This window comes from Echiichthys vipera (assembly GCF_963691815.1).
Source record: "Echiichthys vipera genome assembly, chromosome: 20".
NCBI classification, from domain to species: Eukaryota; Metazoa; Chordata; class Actinopteri; order Perciformes; family Trachinidae; genus Echiichthys; species Echiichthys vipera.
This window is the reverse complement of record NC_139845.1, coordinates 6,940,017-6,952,826: the sequence shown is the minus strand read 5'-3', so window position 1 is coordinate 6,952,826 and position 12,810 is coordinate 6,940,017. Positions and strand designations below refer to the sequence as shown.

The 12,810-nt window shown below is 42.3% G+C and overlaps 1 protein-coding gene across 12 annotated transcripts in view; it reads right to left on the bottom strand.

Annotated features, from left to right (window-relative positions):
- The window catches only part of magi2a (membrane associated guanylate kinase, WW and PDZ domain containing 2a), a gene marked incomplete at its 5' end in the record, with an annotated part of 231,811 nt that overhangs the window by 52,842 nt on the left and 166,159 nt on the right, over positions 1-12,810 (bottom strand). For all 12 annotated transcript variants that reach the window (XM_083935216.1, XM_083935220.1, XM_083935221.1 and 9 more), the window contains one exon: positions 839-896. In XM_083935216.1, the coding sequence (XP_083791342.1) occupies positions 839-896 (58 nt within the window). The remainder of the gene's footprint in view (positions 1-838; positions 897-12,810) is intronic.

Genomic DNA, 12,810 nt, shown 5'->3' with positions numbered 1-12,810 from the left:
AGGTCGGAGTCAAACCCGGGGCCGCTGCAGCGACGACTTTCAGCCTCTGTATATGGGGCCCCAGCTCTACCACAACTTTCAGCCCTTTCTGTAACTATGCTATCTGTTTTTGAGAGTTCTGACAGAAAATCAGATAACGCTGAAATCATTTACCAGGACATTTTACATTTTCCATGATTGGATCTTCCCGGTTGTCCAGGATGTGTGGGAACCCTGGATCTGTATCATGATACAGGGGTTACAATTCACGTCCTAAGATAAACCGCATGTTCTTTACCAATAACTGCACAAGATTAGCATAAAGTGGGCATGTTTGGAAAGGGGAAGCCCTAGAAGGTTATCATTATCTCGTTACATACCCTACCAATATCTTCACTCTAGCTTTATAACGCAGCTGCTACAGCCTCTTAAAGACGGCAGTGTCAGCCAAGATTCCCAGCAACCCCTGCAGGTCTCAGAGGGTTAATTAAAAATCAATACACGTTTTTAAAGAATCAAAACAACATTCAAAAAATATTATATCCGGATATTCAACACCCCAGATGAACAGACATGCAGAGTGCTATAAATCATCTCTGCTCGCAAGCTAATCTACAGATACAGATGCAGGGAGTGTTTCAGACAGAAGGATCACACAGAAATATGGATAAGCACACGCAGACAGATAAACTTCCTCATGCAAACAAACAGCGAGCCGTCAGGAGGCAAGACAAAGGGAGCGACCGCTTCCCGGCTGCAGCGCCATTCTGCTCCTAATAAACATGATTAATACAGCACCACCGGGCGACGCGGAAAATCAAAAGCAAGCCATTACGTATTAAAGATGCACCAGACTTACTCAACATAGTAGCTGCCGTAAATGGGGTCATCGATTTTCTCCCAGCCGTACGGAAGCTCTGTAAAAAAACAACAACAGCAGTGAGACAACAATAATGGAGCGATTGTTTATTCAATGGACTTGCAACACACTATTGAGCTTGCATGAAAACATCTTAGTGGAAGAATTAGTTTTACAGCATTATGGGTATTGTCGGTAATTACCAGGAATTGGATTGTGTGATAACATGTTAACTGGAGGGATTGTTTTTTTGTCCCCAGTGGGCCGCATGTGTATGCTTATGAATATTCTGAAATCTTATCGTCTATGAAAACTGGATGGGGACGAGACATGAGATCCAAAATAATTAAAAAACAGAGTTTTCTCAGCAACTTGTCACACTGATTGATTTAAAGAGGCGATTGAATCTGTTTAAAGCTGTGCATCAAATGCGTCCCTCTCCAAGAAAAAGTTTCAAAATAACACCAAATGTTGATGGATCTAGCGGCTGAATTTGAACCAGTTAAATATGTATGCCCTGCATCTTTTCCATGCTGTAAATATTGTATTTGGATGTGAGAGCGTTACATAGATAACAGCTTCGACTAGAACGAGCTCAAACTCCGAGGGTGTTGGACCTTCACGAAATCAGCTGGTACCTCATTTCTATTTAACCGGTTGACAATGCAGTGACCAATCAAAAGCGCAATCAACGAAAAAGACACTGTGTGCTTTGTGGGAAGCTTACCGGCCCTGTAAAATGCAATGTCTTCTCAGCCTCGCTGAGCCTGTTGACGGGTAAACATGACTTGGTAGCGAAAATATGTGGAGTTTGAGGATAAACGGTTGTTTTAGGGACACAGGTTGAACCAGCATGGTACGGTTATCTCGCACGCACACAGTGGACGTGCAAATAACAGAGTCAATCACTGACAAAAACAGACTGATGAAACACCACAATGGCTGTGGAAATAATAAATGTATGAATGCTCAAACTTTTGATTTGTCGTTTTGTAAAGGAAGAATCATCAAGTGTGCACAATGACATGAAAGGTTTGGTCTTATCACCACCCGTGAGCCAAGTTGACTAGAACATTGGTATATAATACATTGGATCATCATGACTTATGATATACTGCCATTAGACAGACTGTTTGGGAAGTAATGGTTTTGGTTTGGTTTGTTTGTCATGGTAGGGTGTAGTATGTACTAGCATGGGCCAAGGAAGAACCCATTCAATTTGTTTGAACGTCAGTATTTTTCATTTATCATAGATATTATACTAAATGATATCATTCATTACATCACAAAATTGGAACAGAAACTATTAACATCATAATAAATTGGAAATGGACAAGAAGAAAAGACAGAGATAAAAATGATGAAGGGGGTTCACATGGAACAGAATACACATCTAAAAAGGCCTGAAATGTTTTCAAGGATCGATTGTTTACTTTTAATAATGCAAGTAACATTTTCCAGAGGTAGAGTTATGGACTCTTTCGTTCCCGTTCCTTGATCCAATTGATTAACTTTGATTTACTGGTCTTCTTCAAAGAGAGTTGAAGAACAAACATGAAACAAAGATTTAAAGCAGTAATGGCTTTCTTATGTGTATGATGTTTATGAGGGTGTGGACCTATTCCATTTTGGAGGAAATCCAAATTACAGGGCAGATACAGAGTTGATTTTTCACTTTGGTTAACATTGAGAGACAGGATGTTTGGCCAAGGAGGAGGTCTGTGCTCTCCGAGTGCCCCTCTGGTATTATAGGTATTTAGTCATAAACTGAAGCGCTGAGCACATTGAATTTTAACCCTGATGGTGGCGATGACAGATAATCACCAAAGTTCTTATTATTTGCTCAATAGGGACCTTGAATATTGGTAGTAATTTCATGGTAATTCATACAAAAATGGTTGAGGCCTTTCACTCAGAACCACAAATGCACAAAAAACCAACCACAAAATCCACCAAGGTCATTTAGATGGGTACTAGGAATGTCTCCATAAAAATTTCATGGAAATCCATTTCATTGTTGTGGAAATATTTGAGTCTGGACCAAAGTGGTGGACCAACATCAACAGAGCCACTCCCCAGCGCGGCTAAAAAGTGCCAGCTCAGGTACAGTAAACAGCTTTAACTTGGCCTTTTCCCGGAGTGGCCTCTAACTTTTGAAATGCACTGTGGGAATGCCGGGTCCTAGATATTTCTGCTCTCTCAACATCTTTCTGTGTGTGGACTGTACTGCGGCACATGCTGCCTTTGTTCTCAATGATCAAAGCTACTCTTCCTCACACCCCTGACATCAGTTATCAGTCATGCTGGACAGGATTTTTTAAAGCTTGCCCTCAGCTCACTGACAAAACACAGCGTTTCAAAATATGTCTAGAAGGAGTCGACTGTTTGCTTTCCAGGACATGAGCAATTAGCATTTAAAGCGTATTCCCAGATGGAGACGGCAGTGTTTTAGCATAATAGCACGATCATTCAAAAAACTTAGTTTGGTGCATAGTGTAGTGATAGAAGCTCCTGCTGAAAAAGCATCTAAGCTGAATCGAAGCAGCAGAGCTTCGGGGACAGCGTGTTCCAGTGCGACTCAGCTTAGAATCAGACCAGCTTTGATTAGTGACAATGCAAAGTTAATCAGGATGAGAGCGGAGATAACTGCAGAGAAAACGCTTGCTAATCAGAAAGGGAAGCAACCAGAGAGCGAGGGCTCCCGAGGCCACGGCTGCAACATGTGAGAAGCACTCACATAGAGCAATACACCGCGGGTATACTGTATGGTCACTGCATGGATTTATTATCAGGCTTGTCCTAGTTTACGGTCTCAAGAGATCGCTGTGCATACACTGTGCCATCCACGTAACAAACAATGGTGGCGCAGTGCTCGTGCACGTGCCATATGCTTCTCTGAACCCCTGCCCCCATCCCCTCAAAACAAATGATTAAACTTTCAGTAGGACGGACTATTTTTTGCCTCCACGCTCACTAAAATGCACACTTGCCACAAACACACAAACACACACACACACAGAGTTGAGAGTGATATAACAGAGTGCAGACAGCAGGTTGACAGCCCACGGGAATACCTCCTGTGAACACGGCAACATTCCTTAGCCCCATCTCCACTCATTAAATATGAAAGAGAGTGTTTCATGTTCTCACCTCTACTGGGCACAACACACACACGCACACACACACTCATACGCACACACATACCATTAAGTTACTTATGACACACACCTCTCCATCATTCTGCATATGCGCACACACAGACACGAACAAATACAGGAGAGAGATCAAAGGGCTGTCGTGTATTTCAGCAGACTTCTTATGAATAGCGTTTCCATTAAAATGTCCACAGGAGGAGCTGCAGGAAGCCAGAGCTGTCTCTGCTTTCAGGAGCATGGAGAAGAGTGAACACAGACCTGACACACCAAGCTGCACACTCAGGTAAAACCCCAAAATGAGAACACCTAACATGTCGTCAGTAAATATTTAAAACCTGTATGATTTCATGATGTGTCTCGCCCATTTGGAGTTCCTCTTAGTGAAGCCACAGTGTTCAAAACCTCTGCAATCTTTCAGTTTTGGGGAAAATGTGCTTCTTCGAGTTACGCGAGAAGACTGATAGCCCTGTGTCTGTCTGGATCTCAAGCCAGGAGGTGATTAGCCTAGCTCAGCTATTAGACTAGTTACTATAACAGCCTGCAATCACCTCTAATGTTATGTGTTATATGTTAATAGGTCAAAATTAGAGGTATTGTTATGTTGTTGTTATTTTTTACTTTAGACAAAGCCCAGATAGCGGCTTCCCCAGTCTTCCAGTCTTTCTTTTAAACCAGGGGTGTCAAACTGATCCAGGTGTGTTGTTGATTGGTTGGAATGAAAACCTGCAGCCACACGGCCCTTTACTGGATCAGTTTGACACCCATGTTTTAAACTACGATAATCTAGCTAAGCTAATCTTCCCATGGCTCTTAGCTTCATACTTTTTTGTGTAATTGTCTGGGGTTACACTTACAGGATATGTTGCTATGTACTGAATGTTACTGAGCCTTTATGAGTCTTCCTCACTGCTATTGCTACTCTATATGTCATTGTTACAGTGACTCACACGCACACACGCACACACGCACACACGCACACACACACACACACACACACACACACACACACACACACACACACACACACACACACACACACACACACACACACACACACACACACACACACACACACACACACACACACACACACACACACACACACACACACACACACACACACACACACACACACACACACACACACACACACACACACACACACACACACACACACACACACACACACACGCGCACACGCACACGCACACGCACACACAGAAATGCTGTTACTGTCACTGAGCAGCATGCTGATGAATGCTGAACTTAGGTGGACTGTCTCTTTGTTTGGCTCCACTGAGTGTCGTCTATAACCTCTCTGTCAGCAGCCTCAAATGGAGAGTTAACTCAGGACAAGGAGAGAGTGTTTGTGTGTGTCTGTGTTTGTGTCTTTCTGTGTTTGTGTGTGTGTGTATGTATCCCCACCATGCTGCATGCATCCATGAAGGGAAATGTCAAGCTGGTGTGAAATTTTCAGGTAGAAGCTCTTATGATGGAGCCCCAAAGCGAGTGAAAAATGTTTGCAATCTCGAGTCATGCCTCAACATCCATCCTGCAGTCACAGGTGGAGGGCCACTTACTACCAGCAGGAGGCATCCTGGCGTCTTCCCCACATTTTCTCTCCCCCATTACAACTCAATACTATCTCTCTTCTTCACTTCATTTCCCCATCTCCTCCCCTGTTTCCATCTCTTCTTCCTCCCTTCTCAAGTATGCTCTCATCTCACAGAACAGCCTTTTTTTTGAAGTTTCGTGCTCCTGAGCATGTGCATTTTTTATTCTGCTTCTTCTAATTCGATCTGAGGAACAGGTTGGAAAACCACACAGCCCACAGACACCAGAGGGATTTATCCATGTCCCGTTTCCTTTATTCATTCTTTCTTTTATTCCATCTTTTGAGGAGCAAACCGGTTGAACCGAATCATTTCCAGCGCCTCCGGACTTTTATAGGCACGGGAAAAAATTTGATTCCTTTCCTACTGGTTGCTGCACATTGCTGGGCTTAATTTATCATGTCACCTTTGAATGCGGCACACATTCATGCAGTGAAAAACTTCCCACGACTGATTAAAGAAAGTTTCTACAGGTCAATACGGGCACAAAACCCATCGGCTCAGTGTGATGTCGAGTAGATTTCCGAACATATAAATGGAGTTTAGTATACTGTTGTTGTGAGCAGTGGTTTCAGACTCACCTACTGCAGAGTCCTTTCTTTGTAAGTACAATCCAAGCTCAATTATTGAAATCTCAAACTGAAAGCTGAGCTGTAACGTCTCTGAAATGCCACCAGCGACAAAGAAAATGGGACAAAGTGACAATACTGGCCTTAATTATACAGGTTTTCTTCATGAAATGTCACTGAAGTCATAGGTATATATTGTAATGTACAATAACTATGATTTTTGAGATCCTTTTTCTTTGATTCAAGCTCAGTACAATATCTTTACAAAAGAAAAATAATCTGATTTCCAAACCTTTTATGACTTCGAAGAGTTATCCACGGATTTAGCACTGCACACCTACAGCGTTGTCATAGCTGTTATGGTTAGCCTTAGACATGAGCAGCGGGCGACAGAGGTCTGGGAAACTCACTTCTTTCTCATACTGTAGATTTCTCACATTTTCAAACTTGTAGTCATCAAACTACAACTTACTCCAGGCAATTTATGGGACTAGACACACAGCTCCCTCTGGAGCCACAAAAGGCATCATACATTTTCTTTTCACATACCCAGTAGTACACCTCAAGACCTGTAAACACACTTTGAAGAAGAAGATACATTACAATACTGCTATCTAACAGTCAGGGTTTAAACAACACAAAATCAACAACTCTGGTTCCAGTTTGTCCCTACAATTTGGAGCGTTATTCAACCCCCATTCGGACCAACCTAGCAGGATGTGGTTAGTACCAATGAATGTCGAAAAAAAATGCACTAAAATGTAAAAGTTTATTAAAAATGGACGACTTCCTGTTGGGTTTAGGGAATACCTCTCAGAGGCGTTTTTGTACAACTCCACGTTACTACTATCTACTCTCAGAATTCCATTCCTCTACCTCTGAGTTTGAAAGGATGGGGCTTCAACTTATGTGGCCATATTTTGCCATGCTCAAGCACAAGACCCATAGACTATACAAATATCATTCATTCATTCATCTTCAACCGCTTATCCCGGGGTCGGGGTCACGGGGGTGCTGGAGCCGATCCCAGCTGACAACGGGCGTGAGGCGGGGTACACCCTGGACAGGACGCCAGTCTATCACAGGGCACATAGAGACGTACAGAGACAGACAACCATTCACACCTACGGGCAATTTTTTAGACTCATCAATGAACCTAACACGTGCATGTCTTTGGATTATGGGAGGAAACCGGAGTACCCGGAGGAAACCCACGCCGACACGGGGAGAACATGCAAACTCCGCACAGAAAGGCCGAGGATGGGATGCGAACCTGTGACCTTCTTGCTGTGAGGTGACAGTGCTAACCACTACACCTATATAATACAGTTTCAGGAGTTTTTGAGCATGTTTAGGCCCTCAAAAAGGCGATTTACTGTGAACAATTATTAGAATCTTATCAATTTTAACAGGGTCTTCCCAGGCCAGATGTCGTCGGTGCTCGGGCTCTAGCTAGTAATGTCCGATGAGATTGCCAGTGGTCCCACGGGTGTCAGCGCGTTAATTATAAAATCAATAGTGTTTTTGAGAATCGATACAGTATCACAAAACATGATATCATGATACTCAAAGTGTATCAGTATTTTCTTACCCTCTTACTTAAGTAGCTACAGCACTTGGACAAAGCAGTGCTTAGAGCTAACATCAGCATGCTAACATGCTCACAGTGAAAAACGCTAACAAGCTGTGATAAGTTAGCACTTAACACTATTTGAGGCTGATGCAAATGTAATTAGGTGTTTTGTCATAAACCAAGGTATTGGACATTTGTAAATTTTGACCATGTGATGGCGCAAGATGAGAAGTCAGGTGATCAACTGAGTGATTACAGTTTATGATGGGTATGAGGGGTATATGATTCTGTGCACCAAATTTCATAGTTATCCATCCAGTCTGAATCAAAGTGGTGGACAGATAGAATATTAGATATTGACTTCCATAGCGGCCACGCTGCTGAACACCTTCATGATTCTTTTAGAAGATGAAGCCTGTTGAATGTTATTATCAGTCATATTTAATCTTGTTAGTACGGAGCCTCCCTAGGTGAAATTAGACATTACATGTAAGCATTATTTGTTTCCATAGCAGAGACAAAACCTGCTGCCCGCTTGCCCAACTGAACATTAATACACTCAGACCACCTGTGAATTTAATTCCCACCATGTTCAAAGTGATATATAGCAGAGGAGGCGGAAAAATGAAGCCATTTATTTTAAGATTATCCAGGGTTGCAAGCCCGCCGTGAAGATCAGCAGAAATTTTACAGGTGGAAACTTTAGCTAACCTTCTGATGGCTTTAACAACCCTCATTGTATAAAAAGTACTTGATGATGGATTTTTTCTATATAAACAGGGATTAAATTACTGACTGTGACTCAGACCTGAACATGGTAATGAACAGAACGCAGCTTCATTTTGTAATTTCCTCAATCAGTGTAACCTGTGATTCATAAACCCGGCTCCCTGCCCAGTCAACAACAATAAAAGAACCATTTCGACGCACCTGGCACTGGAGCCTTAGTCCTTGAATAGTCCTCAAGATTTTCCAGTTTGTGAGCCGGTATTCTCTATGCTGCCTGTCACAATCAAAAGCGCAATCAACAAAAAAGACACTGTGTGCTTTGTGGGAAGCTTACCGGCCCTGTCAAATGCAATGTCTTCTCAGCCTCGCTGAGCCTGTTGACGGGTAAACATGACTTGGTAGCGAAAATATGTGGTGTTTGTGGAGGATAAACGGTTGTTTTAGGGACACAGGTTGAACCAGCATGTTATGGTTATCTTGCACGTACACGGTGGACGTGCAAGCATTTGCAGTCGGGCGAGACCATTCACTGATCTACAGGACGTGATAACGCGCCAAGAAACGCAGCAATACATCCGTACCCTACATATCTCGTAAGGTATAATACAGATATTTGTGCAGAACTTTTTCGTAAGATATCATACGAACATACATTTAACTCCCTAAAGATAAGAAAACAAAGACGTTCAGTTCTGATGGAACAATAAAACATAGACACTTTATAGCCACATACGTTAAATATTTATATATTAGGCCTGTGAAAGGAAGCCACTGTATATGTGCTGGCTGTCAGTATCAGAAAATGGTTTATTCTGGCCTTGAATTGATCTCAATCCAGACTGTGGAGCCAATGGCACTGCTATGTGTTTACTGTATTTTTACATATATTGTTGATTTTGTATACAATGCACTGTGGACCCTTTTTGCATCCTTAATAAAGTACATATTATTATTATTGTTATCACATTACTACTGTACTGAATGTGCTCACATGTGCTCAGTATGTGCATAATTGTGTTCTGTAGCTACATATTTAACACGTTTAAGGTCCTCAGGGACATGCCAATAGCGGTTGGATAATATGGCTAATTATATCTGTTTAGAGTGCATGCTGGGACAGGTGCATGCTGGGACAGGTTTTGACACAGATTAATGCACTGAGAGATACTGTTACATTTTCACGTCACAGGCTAACTGACGTTAACCACGAGTGCATTGTTTTATTTTCTTGGTTCGAGTCTTTTAGTAGATGATTAACAAACCGATACATCTCCACTGTGACAGGCAAAGTCAATGCAACATCCACTGCTCTGACAACAAATCAGTTAATTGTGTTACTTGCTGGCAACAGTGTTATGTTCCATTTCAATGAGCTACTGTTTTCCCCAACTTGTTTTTTTCTGCTAAATGCACCTGCACTTTGGAAAAAGCGCATGTCCTTACATTCCCCTACTGCACAGTCCCACCGGTCTCTGTCTCAGAGCGAGCAGACAATAGTTAAGCTCCAGAATAAAAACGAGGAAAAAAAAACTGGCTTCACAAGCGTGTAGCTTATCAGGACATTCCAGGGACAGAAGGGGACGTACTGAACTGTGACCTGGCACTTATTCTCTCCCGTTTTACCTCCAAAGTTTTGGTTTTATTTGGCTAGCTTTACGTTAGAATAAAAAGAACTTACAGCTGCACACACAAAAAAAACCCCACGTTCTTCTCTCCTACTTTCCATCTGCAGTATTGCTCTACTAAACCCTCTCACCGTCCCTGCGGGGTCACGAGTCTTTGTGAGACCCCTTTGTTAGGTGTTAAATAGGATAGTTATGTAAAGTAGCTTGTTTATAATAGCTTTGTGGATGCTGTTGCTTGGATACAATTATGTATTAAGGTTAATTAGATTCCAGAGTCCAAACAGACCAATAAAAATATCAAATTGTCTTGCAATAGTGTGATTTGAGAGCTAATTGATAAGATGCCTCCAATTAGGCAGACAAGGATGCATTTAGTCATTGAAGTGGGGAATATAGATGAAACCGTAGATGTATGTACAGTACAGTAATTCATTACAGTTGAAAGGATTATGTATTATTATTTATTATCAATTGGCAGTAAACTACTCCATCAATCAATCAATCAATCAATTGATTTTAGAGTCATTTGTCAAGCTAATTTGACACACACAAAAAAGGCTTATTAAAGCAAATTGAAAATGTTGGAGTTTGGGCCTGTTCGTTGGACACAAGAATTGTGGGGGGCTACACGGTGGTGTAGTGGTTAGCACTGTCGCCTCACAGCGAGAAGGTTCCAGGCTCGCATCCCGGCCTGGGCCTTTCTGAGTTTGCATGTTCTCCCCTTGTTTCCTCACACAAACCAAAAGACATGCAATTGATTACTCTAAGAATTGCCAGTAGGTGTGAATGGTTGTCTGTCTCTGTTCGTCTCTATGTAACCTGCGATAGACTGGCGTCCTGTCCAGGGTGGACGCCGCCTCACGCCCGAGGCGGCGTCCATGTCAGCTGGGATCGGCTCCAGCCCCCCGTGACCCCTACCCCGGGATAAGCAGTTGAAGATGAAAGAATGAATGAAGAATTGTGGTATTTTAAAACAAATTTAAGCAATACATAAAAAAAAAAAAATCTAGGGCAGAGGTTCTCAGTCGTTTTTCAGCCAAGGACCCCATAGAAGATAGAGATTATACCAAGTACCCCTATGTTTGTCTCTTTGAATAACTTAACACAGCCTATTTTTCATACTTCTAGTCTTAGTAATGTTAAAGCACATATACATATAGAGACATATAGATTTGTTAGATTAGCATATACTCTATGAAGTATTATAGAAGAGAGAGAGAGAGAGGAAAGAATCACTGACCTAGGAATCCCTATTGGTGCTATGGGATAGTTTAAATATATGAAACTCAAAGAAGTAGAATGATTCACTCTTCCTTTTTTAGGACCAGAACACTTGAACTTAAAAAACAGTCTCACTTAAAAGATAGGGCCCATGAAAAAACAAACCCAACAAAGCATTAATCTGTCTCTCATCACTCTCCAACTTCCAACCGCCCGTCGGTCCTCGACACCCAGCACATTAATCCCTATTCAAGTTGAAATCTTTAATACACTTCACAAATATGATATTTGTTTCTTTAACGATAAGGCTCATCAGTTTCCTAAAACAGCTGGGTAATGTAGTTTATAGCAAACATTACTCAAACAAAAGTACACAGAGCTTTGCTAGGGACTGTTTTAGCTGTGGATTAATACATATTTGGTGCTCTAGTGAGTATTTTTGGCAGCAGGACGGTTTGTATGTGGGATCAGCTCAAAATAAACTGCTGTGCCCACGTTAATGGTAATGAAGGAACACGTCACACAGTGCATGTGCATGTGTTTTCAATAGTTTTTGTACCACAAGGGATGTCTGTAGCACGCCTTTATCAAGCTTTGGCTACAAAAGCAGAACTTTGCTTCATATTTGCAAACAATGGGAAAAAGTCCTGGATGTCTTTGATATTACGATACTTACGATACTGAACCTTATATCATGATCTAGATATTATAGTGATTTATCGCAGTTGGCTTGGATGCAGTTAAAAAATACATTGCAGCGGATACACACTGACAGCTAATTCAGCATGCACACGTCGCACAGACACACAGACACAGACACACACATACCTGCCAAACAGTCTTTTGAACCCCCCCTTCCAATCTCCAGGCCTCAGGCATGCTCTGCTGGGGATGTTCTCAAAATACACCTATCAATCATTTTGCAGACAGCTCCTCCTGCCCCTCCCCACCACTCCACTCGTGACTGCTGCAGGAGTCTCAAGGTGAAGGAGGGCGCTGCGTCTCTTCGTCTACAATCACTCACTGGAAGGACTGTACACACACCGTGTCTCGTTAAGTGTCCCCTAAAAAACTTCTCACAAAAAGTCCAACTGAGCGGGCGAAAAAGGACAACCAGGAGAGCTGTTCTGCTTTGGAGCATCCACCTGGACGTGCATGATGAAGTATTAGAAGAACACAAAAACACAATTGGGGGGGCTTTTTTTCTTAACTGCAGACGTGAGAGTAAAACACGCGCCCTGCTATTTCCCCCGGAGAGAGGACAAGATAGGGTTGTGAGCCTAACGCTATCTTGTGAGAGACAAGAATATCTTAAGTCTCTTTGCCCATGGAGCTCCTCACATGACCAGAATGTAATTACACATCTAAGTTTGGCGGTTTCTGTTTTCACACAAGCAAAGTCTGCAGGGACATACCAGAGGGCGAAGGGAGAAAGAAGCTCTCTGATACGATTAGAATCAGTCAAACCCGAGGGTCATCGAAGTCAT